A 10,694-nucleotide genomic window follows, 5' to 3' on the forward strand; every position below is an offset into this window, starting at 1 on the left:
GTAGGGTGAAAGAAGTATCATCCACATATTAAACTAATACTTGTTAGCACCCCATTGTAGAAAGTTGTATCCTCAAATGGTTCCATTTACAATCTCTTTTGTTATCATAGTATTCATTGTTTTAGATACAATTAGAAATAAATATGGAGCAAGTAGACGTCCCTATCGCACTCCTCTTGTAATTGGAATAGGAGTTGATACTGTCTTGTTCACCTTAATGCAAGTTGATGCATTCTCAAGTAAAAGTTGTACCATCTCTATGAATTCCTTTAAAAAAACTGAGTGTTGCCATAGTTGAAAATAAAAATTTTTACTCCACCATATTATATGCTTTTGAGAAATCTAACTTGAGAAATAATAAAGGCCAACATAGATGTTCAACCAATGCTATTGATTCTTGTGTGAAGAAAAGATTGTCTAGTTGATTGGTCCATACTAATGATATTCATTAGAATTGGCTGTATTTGTAATTGCAATGCTTTAGCAAATATCTTATAATTCAAGTTCAAGAGAATAATCGAGAGCCAATTAATTAATGAACCTGAAGGGCCTCACTTGTATATTAGGGCTATGATACCAGTGGTGACCTCAGGGGGGAGGCTTCTTGAGATCACGCTCTCATGTATCATTGTGGTGTGCTCCTGGCCGAACATGTCTCAGAATGCAAGGAAAAACTCCAGCACGACTCCATCCCGTCATGGTGACTTCTTGGTCATTTTTAGTAATACACAAGTTGTCTCCAGTAGTGAGATTGAAGCCTTCAACCGGTTTTGTGCTGCCAAGTCTAGCCTTGTCGTGATTGAGTTAATCGCCTTTTCTTGAGGGTCATGTGAGGCAATTGTGCCCGGGTTTGCAGTGTACAATTGAATATAATGCTCCGAACAGATAGCTAACATAGCGGCCTGATGTACATGCCCAAACTAATCTTCTAATTCTGTGATGAGAGAGGCTATTGATCGCTCACGGTTGATTCTAAAGAAGTCCCACTAGCATCTCTTTCCAGCCTGATCTATTTGATCATGCTCCGCATCATTTGTCCTTTGACTTAACGCTCTTCCATCACATTAATTTTGTCTGCGCATGTGGTCATGAGGTCTTGGAGTTGCGGATTGCCAAGATCTCCATGTATCTCTGTGACTACACTGGCAGGGCGTCTTCAGAGTGTTACTTCTCTTGTGCTGCTCCCCGGCTTTTGTAACACACCATTCTTTATAGAACTTGATACAACGCCGCATCTTGCCGAAAAAAAGGTTGGAATGGGTAGCCCACAGCCACCAAATGTGAGCCTGGACTGTCGGTTCTTGGAGGAAGGTTGGCTTCATAATATATCGTGAGGCTCGCTTGGATTCCAGGAGAAGGTGAACTTGTCACTACACTGGCAGATGGTCGGAGTGTATACTATCGCCCATGATGAGGTAGTCTTATGCTTGTAGGTCGTGACTCAGGTGCCGAGAATGTGTACACTATGTCGAGCCGGGCCATGGCTCGCATACCATCCCGTTGATGGTTATCCCAGCTGCATCTTATTTGATTCAATGCTGAAAAGTTGTCGGTAACCTGCAGACCGTGTGTTAAGCTGTTAAACAGTCGCAGTTCATAGGCAGGTGGTGCTAAGTACGTTGGAATTGTTGGCTCACTTTTTCGTGAACTTCTAGCTTCCACCAAGTATCCATCTACAGTCTCTCGGTAGACTGTGGAGTAATTCCGTCGAAAGCTCGCATCTCTCGACAGATATAAGAGGTGCGTATAGATTCAGTATTGCAACGTCCACTCCGGCTACCCCTCGGATGGGGATCCATTGCTCCTCCCCCCCCCCCCCACCCCCCATGTCCTTGAATGCCCCAACGCTGCAATTAGGTGACACAAGCGAGGTGTGACCCATGAAATAAAACACTTAAAGGAATGTTTTTTTAATGATGCATCATACTTACCCCACTACTTCACACTAGAGGAGGAAAAGCTCCATGTCTTGTGGGATGTAAAGCAATACATGCATTCAACAACAACAACAACACATTCTTCAACCATTTCTTGTTTAAAAAATCAAAAGTAAAAACTAATGAAACTAATTAAAAAATAAATAAACGTATAATAATAATAATAATAATAACAACAACAACAACAACAGATTAAGACTATTATAATGATTATAAGGATTTATTTACATGTTCCTTTAACTTGACATTTTTCTTATCCTATTCTTTAATATAATAAATGGTTTTATTGTTTGAAAGGATATTAGATTCATTTCCCAAGAGATTTTAGACCATACAAAAAAAAAAGTATGCATGCTTAAAATAACTTATGCCTTATAACTACGTTTTTAGTATCAAATAGCATATTTCTAAAATGAAGTTCAAAAAAAAAAAAAAAAAAGAAAGTGAAAGATCATTTTGATTAAAGTGCTCCTCGTGCTATTATTCGCTGAAAATATTAATAAGTGAAATAGGGAAAATTTTAGAATTTAGATCCAACACAAGCTACACAAGCATTTAAAATCATTTCAAGGCTCTTGAAAATAGAGGAGCTAGGTTCGCAACATGGCACGTTGTAGAACGTTTGAGAATATCTACTGTGGAATATCATAACATTTCATTTGTTATTACGGACCTTGTCATTGTAATTTCCGGTGACTTGTTTTCCTTTAAATTTTCTGAGATCTGTGCAATTTCATCTGTTGCCATTAACATACAGTCACTCATGTTTAATAAATGGACAGAATTGTTTTCATTCATGTTTTGGTTTTAGAAAAAGCATTGAATTAACCTTGATTTGAAGAATATCACATCATACTTGAAGTAAAGGGAGTAGAGGTAATTAAAAAAGAAAATTAAAATTAAAATAAACTAAAATTTGACACTATTACTAAAATGAAATATAGCAACTTATTGATTGTAAAAATTCATATTTCTGGAAGCTGAATTTTTTTTTCATGCTGTTGAACTGGTACTCCTCTATTTGTTAAAGCTTCAATGCATTACAATTTATAGTACAGCATTATTTGAAATCATGTAGTTATAAAGTTCACAGGTTTTCCCAAAATTTGTATTAAGAAAAGATTGTGTTGTGTGTGTGTGTGTGTGCATATATATATATATATATATATATATGCATACGTATGTACAATGATAAATGATGTTTTCGCTCAGAAAATTAAATGTCCTGAGATAATATCCATTTTTAAGTCACCAGTTTGACATTATCCAAAAGTTTCACATATTAGACATCAGAAAGGATATACTTTGAGCCATGAAAATTCAATTTTTTTATTCTTATTTTTACTACTGACTAATAAGTATTCAAAATATTAACATAGTATCAAGAATTAAATTACTTTCAAAATCTAACATTCTTTAACTGTAAGGACATATCAAAAAAGTACAATTCATCTGTATTGTTTAGCGAAATGAACTAGAAGCTTGAAACACAACAACCTTAGATGTGTGGTTTTCAAAACACCACTATTAACTGCGATTCACAGATTTAGAAGATAAAATTATGTGACATGTTTTAATAAAACATAATATTTCAATTCAATTTATGATTATCTGTAGTGAACCTCCTTCCAAAGATTATAAGTAACACTGAAAATCACAACCAAGATTTACGACATTTCAATATGAGAAAAGAATCATGCAAATTATTTATAATAAACAAAATGCGTAAATCTGAGATACAAAGCTTGTGTAGACTTTACTCTGAAAATGCCCAAAATATGTTAACGAAACTTTAAGAAATTCCAGAAACAGCGGTGGGTAGTGACAGCAAGGTGACAAGACATTTTTTTAAAATAAATTGAGCCATATATGCAGCGAGAGATGAATTCTAAACTTAAATTGTGATATGACTGTTGAAAATGAATATGCTTTTTGAGTTGCATGTAAATATAAAAAATTGTAAGACTTACTTTTCTGCGGGTAGCTGTGACTGGCAATCTGTTCCTTTAAGATTAGAGAGAGGGACGACTACTCCGGCATTACTGCCACTCCTCCACCTTGTAAAGCAACTCAATTCTTCCTCTTCCAACCCTGGAAATTGTGTGTGTGTGCGCGTGCACGACAGAGGGAATATCATAAAACTTAAAAAACAAAAAACAATGCTTCGGAGGAAAGCATTAACTTGACATTTTATTTTCACTGCGCACAATGAAGGAAACAGCGAAGGCCCAACTGGAGACAGTGGGACACTGACAGATTCTGACGCCTCATCCACACATTAAACCCCTTTCAGCGCAATCTTCTTCTTCATAGTAAGATTCTTAACATCAGATGCAATTGCTCTTTTGTTCAGTCTTTGGATTTCTAAATTGTGTACGTTCCTGGCTGACCTACTACTTGGTCAGCAGCCTTCAAAGACCCGACATCACTCCATGTGGACTTAAAGTTGCTTTCCACATACTTACAGTAATCACACAAGACGGCAAGGTAGCTCACATGTGTCGAAAACTCTGAATCCCACACCCACAATTCTTTTGCATGGCCAGTGCTGCTGCTGCTATTTTTGACACACTCACTCACTCTCACTATCTCGAAACGCAGACAAACAAGTCATCTATCTGTGCCTGCCTGGCTCCCTCACAATTAATGAGTTGGCACCTCCTCCAGCGGGTGCCTTCCAAGTGAGAACAAACTTTATTGCCTCGCCTTTCAAAAGCACATCGCCTTTGAGGTGAGAGAGTATTTGAACCCTATCACGTCCAATTCGGGTCCCAAATCATCCTTGTCCACTTTCACCACATGTTTGTGTTTGCGGCACTGTTTGAATTTCAAGAAACATTGATTTTTATGTTAGCACAGATGGGCAAGCAAATAAAGAAATGAATTTAAAGCATACAAGAGAAAGCCCAGCCCGAAATTAGCTTTTTGCTTCTTCTTCTTCTTCTTCTTCTTGAATGTGCTATGAATCAAAAAATCCTAAAACGCAATTGTATAAATAATATTCATCTCAAATGTGGTCACCATCCGAGCATTTATGTGATTTGAACACCCGTCTTCTGAATTTTCTATTCCGAGGAAGCATTCTAGTCGCAATCCAAAACGCTTGTGATTTTTCCTCGAGGTATTCAACTTCTGAAACAATGAAGGACAATCTCACATAAATATCAACTTCGACATAGTCATTTCATTTAAGTGGCTTCACTTTTATTTAGAGAATATACATACATACATACATACATACATACATACATATATACATACATATATTGTTTGTTTGTTTAAATTATTATCAATGAAAATTTGATGAGTATGGAAATGCAATCGTATAATGTAAGACATTTATTTTGATGTACAATCAAGATACAAACATGTCAAGATGGGAGCTATGGAAGTTTCAAGGCACCCGAAACTGTTTCGCGGTTGACACAATACGTGGACGTAGAAGGGCCTTCGATCGATTTTAATTAATTAGATGTTACATTTTTCTTCGACGAGAGGCGGAAGGCCAATCAGGAACTCACATATCTAGCCTCCAACGATGGAACGGAGATGGCAATCATCATCATCATCGAAAACGTGTGAAGAAGAAGAAGCGCAGAGGTGCCCCCCATACCAGTGCCGAAGGAGGAGGAGGGATAGCCAGAAAGCAATCCCGTAGAACAAAGACGGAATTGAAGGAAGGAAGGAGAAGGAAAGACAAGGAAGGACAAGGAAAAGGAAGAACAACAGAAGGGCCACAACGTCCACGACAGGGAGGGCATGGGAAAAGGACCTGCTAAATAGCCTTCTTCAGTAGGAGCCCCCAAACAGACAGACTGGCACCACCTCCTCCTCTTCCCCCCCTACCCCACTCCCTCCCTCCCCCACTAACCCCTCATCCATCGTTCACGGCACCTAGCTGGCTGGGCTGGGCTGGCTGTTTGGCCAGCTGGCTAGGTTTATCGGTCGCCTCCCACAACCAAAAGTCGTGTCTGGCCCACGTCCTGACTGGTAATCGAAAGTGAGAAAGAAAACGAATGTCAATCACAGTGGTGCTGTGTTACGCTTCGTGAGAACAGCGCAGGCGGCGAGTCTGTTTTTGGAGCGCTGTTTGCAGTCAGTTTCGGATGCTATCGGTATTGCATTTGATTTTCCGCTTCCCTTCTCTGGTGTTATCAAGTTCTGTGGATTCGGTGACTTCTGTGCATGCATGCATGCATGTTTGATTGTATTAGCGATTTGTTCTTTTCTAGGCGTCTGCTCTCTCGACATAGTGTTGACGGGATGTGATTGTTTTTTGTTTTTTGTTTGTGTTGTGCGCGCAAGTTGATGTTGGGAGAGGCCGAACGGCGAGTGCAGGGCAATGTAGCGTAGGATGCGCGTTTATTACGCTATATTTTATCGGGTTTGGGATGCCCAGTTTGTTTTGTGAGCGAAGTAGCATTGCTCACAAGTCAATGCCAGCGAGTCCGAAATAGGTGCAGGATTTTTGTTCATGTGTTACTAGTCTTGCTTCTTTGGCATGGAGTAATATTCTTCGACACGATCGATTTGCTGGTCTGCCAGTGTTTTCATTTTCTGAAAGTGTGATGGCTGTTACATACCTTTCTTCTTCGAGTTACTATGGCCTCGACCTCTCGCGAATCATAGTCTTGAGATCAACGTGATTATTAACACACGCGTTTGGTATTTGTAGCCCTGGATTGGCCACATTTTCCAGTGTGCCTAGTACGGCCGTGTTAGGTTGACTTCGGCTTTGTTCATGTGGTACTGAATTTCTAGGTTTCATGCATTAAAGATTCCTCGACGCTGTGATACTTACATCCGACCGGGTAGGCATTACTTGAACATGTACATTATGACTGAAATTGATCCGGACAGGCACTGTCGCGTCTAGGTTTTCCCGCATTATTTGCAAAATCTCTGAAGTTCAACTTCTAATTTATATCTTTTCGTTCTTTGCAATTACTCGACTATTTCTATTCCTCAGAAGCATAATTGTTAAAATATTGTCTATGGAGCTGACGATGTTGAAGCTACATGGCTTTCCTCTCCTTAATTTCTACCCTATTCGAGTGGTTGTCGCAGAGTTTTAACTATTATCAATTTTATGTAGAGGAGAGTTTTCGTTTTTCTCACGGTTCTAGTGCCACCCGCATTGTTATTGATGCGCTACTTAAACCTCGTCTGAATAACTCTTCTATGTGTACTGGTATCTCATACTCATAGAAATGATGTTAGAGGAAGCCGTTTTCAATAATAAGTAAAGTGATTCGCATACTGTGTACTTGCAATGCCTTTGGGCGAATAGTGAAGTTGGAATAGATTATCATGCCTGAAATGTTACGGAACACTAGTCTTTCATAATCGATGATGACTCTAATCTTTACATATTACAACGAGAGCAAGCATTCACACTTCTGAGCTGTGGCGTGTTATCTGTATCAGATACCGAGACGTGCTGGACGTTGTGAAATTCGGGAATAACAGGGAAGTGGGTATGCTATCTATATCTGCTGGAAAACTTTGATTTATGATACTGAGCCTTACATCACCCAAGACTCTTCCAACTGCTTAGTGTCTACTCTGCCCCTACTCTATCCTCCCTGGATTTCACCATCTATTGTAACTCTCCGAACGCGGCTTGATTACTTGGTATCAATCATACAGTTGAATTCAGTATCTGTGGGGACTGAAGCATCATGGCAGCCAGAGAGTTTTGTCAGTAATTCTCATGCAGATCATGAAGTTCTTCGAAATTGAAGCAGCCACCCAAGAAAAGAGCTGTACATCTTAGAATCATTGTCCTTTTTGAGTGATCGTCGGAGGTTTTTGTTCCGATTTTCTTCCATTTTGCAAATGCAAATAAGTTCGCGTGAGGTCCTAGGGCGAATCACCGGCAGGATGGGATCACGGACGTGTACTCTCCTCCGTGCGGTGTTGGTCTTCTCATTAGCGATAAGTGTAGTGACTGGGATAGTTCCGGAAACTAGCGCGTCTGAAGCAGAGGATCAACCCACTTTTCTTCGTCATTTTTGGTCTACTTCTGATAAGCACCACTACAAGTTGTCTGAGGGTGGCGAAGTTGCTGAACTTGTTCTGGACCAGAAAGCAGGTAAATTAACGGCGACCACAGAATTGTACTGTATGCTGCTGGGCAGAGTTGATGGCTCTTTTCTTGTCACATAAATGCTAAACTAGAATCGTGTTGTGTCGATGGGTTTCTGTGGTCAACTTCTGGAATTTATCAACTTTTTCCAGCACGGAGTTTTAACTCATGTATTTAATCCGTCTTTCAACTGGTCTTTGCCTCGATTCGTATCCATTGATTTTAATAAGTGTCGTTTCTCTTGTTTGTTTTCAGCTGCTGGTTTTGCATCTAAGACGAGATACCTGTTTGGGCGCTTTAGCGTTCAAATGAAGGTTCATCCAGGCGATTCGGCAGGCACCGTGAGCACGTTCTATGTGAGTCACCTTGAACGGTTTGCCTTTTGTGTTTCATCAGGTCATTAACGGTCTTTTATCCGAATTTCACATGAGTCTGGGCTTCACTGTTCTCAAAATTTTGTTCGACCTCTCTACAGACTTCTTCGTTGAGCGGAAAGCATGATGAACTCGACTTTGAATTTCTTGGCAACGAAGCTGGCAAGCCGTACGTCTTGCAGACTAATGTATACTCGTCAGGAGTTGGCGACCGTGAACAGCGTATTAGGCTTTGGTTTGATCCTACGGAAGATTTTCATACATACGAGATCCACTGGAACAAAGAGATTGTCATGTGAGCAGATACGAGATGGCTTGCCAGAAAATGGTTTTATATTCTTCAGTTCCGTGGATTGCTCTCTCCTCTTGATTTGTGTATGGCTGGTTTAAGTTCAAGAAGCTGTTCCCGGTGTTTGTAGAACTGTGTTGGGAATCATTATCTCACACTGATTATTCGCGTGTTTGAACAGCTTCATGGTGGACGATACACCGATCAGAATTTTTAAGAACAATGAAGATCTGGGAGTTCCATATCCTTCACAGCAGGCTATGAGCGTCTTTGCAAGTTTGTGGAATGGGGAAGACTGGGCAACTCAAAATGGAGCCATCAAGTTAAACTGGGAGAAGGCACCCTTTGTAAGGATTCGATCCCTCTGTATCTGCATTCTTTCTTTTTGTTCGGGGTTTGCTTGAACCTTCTCATTTCATTATTCTGAGATTGGATTACAATTAGTTTTTGTGGACGTAACCTGCGTCAGAGTAGGTGCAAATTTGTGTCTTAATCTTCGTGTATTGAACAGGTGGCTTCTTATAGAGGATATGAAGTCGAAGGATGTGAAGTACCTTGGTACGAAGGAAATGTGACTTATTGCATGACATCACCTGATATGGATGTTATGCTTAGAAGAGCTACTATCCATACTTTGACAACCAGACAGCAAGCTCGGCTGCAATGGGTGACAGAAAACCTTCAGGTTTATGATTACTGCAAAGATTTTGTCAGGTACCCAACTCAGGGCCCAGAGTGTAGCCGGAACTCGGGGCTCCAAATCATTGGCCCGCTTCCACTGAAGTACTTAAATGGGTTGCAGGCCCTTGGGGAATCCAGGGCTTCTGAATAGTTTGGATCATTGAATGTACATTACTAAACTACGCGAGAGAACTTGATTTGAAATTCAGTGCAGATTTTAGGAAGTGGCCATTCTCAAGAATATTAGCTTTGTACTAGAATAAATTGTAGAGCCGCTAGACACGAGTAATTGGAACTCAAACGATGATCCTGAAACTCATGCGTACTAGATAAATGCTGCTGAAGTTTTTGTAGATGGAAGGCTGACAATCAGATTTTTCTCAGCAGCACTTAACGACTTGATAGCTTACAGGTTTGAATCAGCCTGCATCATTTTAATCATACTCATTCAACTGTAAGGGAAACTTTGATCTAATGAATTGATCTATTTATATTTTGACTTTACTGACATTCCGATAATAATCTTTGAAAGATTGATAAACACGCTTCGACGACGAGACTACTATTTCTCACGCTGAACCACCTGTTGTCCTAACTTCATGTCCAAAAACCTTGATGTTATTACTTCATCCTGCAGGTTAATTCAGTTCACGCTTTCGGCAAGCTACACCCCTTTCAGCAAGGGTGCAATAGTGAACTATTAGTCATTTTTGCAGTAAATATTCAGTGCATGCACATCGGTTTCGGGTAGGCTGGAGACTCTGTAATAAAAGCCTTTTTTGGGAAATTGAAGCTCCTCTGAAACTTGTGTTTTCTTTGCGTGTGCCATGTATATTGAAACTTTCATAATCAATTACAGAAATAAAACAGGTCGAAAATTTTACGCATGTTCTATATCTATTAGACGGGAGATCTTCTGTTCTATTGGGCGAGAACTAAACTACTATGGACTGCAACGACGGTCCTTCAATCGTTTGTCCGGCTCATAAGTGGCTTTGTTACAACTGGATATGCAATTGGATATGTACATCAGTCCTCACACATATTCCTGTGTACCAGCAATGTAGAGCGTTACAATTGGATTCGCATTAGGTCACGCAGATGATGCTTTCGCTGTGAAACCTAACAAAATGCGAACGTCAGAGAATGAAGCTTTGTAATAATTTTAGCATGATGCACAGATTGCGGCGTAATACTCGTTCCGAGTGAGATGGTAGGCCGCATGTTACAAGGTACTAATGGATGTACTGTAGCTGGGAGTGTGGGCACCATGGTCAGCAAACAATGATGTGGTCCTATACCCTTCGAGGAACACACAATAAAAA

General features: G+C 40.0%; 2 protein-coding genes across 6 annotated transcripts; one reads left to right on the forward strand and one right to left on the reverse strand.

Moving 5' to 3' along the window:
• Positions 1–4,224: 4,224 nt before the first annotated feature.
• On the reverse strand, positions 4,225–5,681 carry LOC112294696 (uncharacterized). Of its 2 annotated transcripts, none has more exons than XR_016498099.1 (3): positions 5,341–5,681; positions 4,959–5,069; positions 4,225–4,754 (listed from the first exon to the last, which is right to left on the reverse strand). XR_016498099.1 is itself a non-coding variant. In XM_024545448.3 (3 exons), exons 1-3 carry the CDS (start codon positions 5,546–5,548, stop codon positions 4,647–4,649), a joined length of 309 nt encoding a protein of 102 aa, XP_024401216.2. In that variant the 5' UTR covers positions 5,549–5,681; the 3' UTR covers positions 4,225–4,646. The 2 variants fall into 2 exon arrangements, 1 of the variants encoding a protein (XP_024401216.2); XM_024545448.3 differs by having other exon boundaries at positions 5,459–5,681.
• Positions 5,682–5,975: 294 nt separating this feature from the next.
• LOC112294694 (putative xyloglucan endotransglucosylase/hydrolase protein 5) lies at positions 5,976–9,873 on the forward strand. Of its 4 annotated transcripts, none has more exons than XM_090244054.1 (8): positions 5,976–6,052; positions 6,243–6,394; positions 6,613–6,748; positions 7,365–8,031; positions 8,281–8,381; positions 8,501–8,694; positions 8,870–9,035; positions 9,200–9,873. In XM_090244054.1, the coding sequence occupies exons 4-8, from the start codon at positions 7,776–7,778 to the stop codon at positions 9,518–9,520; spliced, it is 1,038 nt and encodes a 345-aa protein (XP_090100180.1). In that variant the 5' UTR covers positions 5,976–6,052; positions 6,243–6,394; positions 6,613–6,748; positions 7,365–7,775; the 3' UTR covers positions 9,521–9,873. The 4 variants fall into 4 exon arrangements, with proteins under 4 accessions (XP_090100180.1, XP_090100181.1, XP_073396473.1 ...); XM_090244055.1 differs by having other exon boundaries at positions 6,699–6,748; XM_073540372.2 differs by lacking the exon at positions 6,613–6,748.
• The last annotated feature ends 821 nt before the right edge of the window (positions 9,874–10,694 follow it).

The sequence above is a fragment of the Physcomitrium patens genome, chromosome 17 (genome assembly GCF_059467195.1).
Source record: "Physcomitrium patens ecotype Gransden chromosome 17, ASM5946719v1, whole genome shotgun sequence".
Lineage (NCBI taxonomy): Eukaryota > Viridiplantae > Streptophyta > Bryopsida > Funariales > Funariaceae > Physcomitrium > Physcomitrium patens.

Bases quoted from the DNA above. Each gene is read 5' to 3' on its own strand.
- LOC112294696 (XM_024545448.3), bottom strand. From the start codon at position 5,548: ATGGGGGGCACCTCTGCGCTTCTTCTTCTTCACACGTTTTCGATGATG. The intron at 5,070-5,458 runs GTGAGTTCCTGA...TCATTGTTTCAG, and splicing joins CATCGTTGGAGGCTAGATAT to AAGTTGAATACCTCGAGGAA. The intron at 4,755-4,958 runs GTGACCACATTT...AAATTCAAACAG, and splicing joins ATCACATAAATGCTCGGATG to TGCCGCAAACACAAACATGT.
- LOC112294694 (XM_090244054.1), top strand. From the start codon at position 7,776: ATGCAAATAAGTTCGCGTGAGGTCCTAGGGCGAATCACCGGCAGGATG. The intron at 8,032-8,280 runs GTAAATTAACGG...GTTTGTTTTCAG, and splicing joins TGTTCTGGACCAGAAAGCAG to CTGCTGGTTTTGCATCTAAG. The intron at 9,036-9,199 runs GTAAGGATTCGA...TGTATTGAACAG, and splicing joins ACTGGGAGAAGGCACCCTTT to GTGGCTTCTTATAGAGGATA.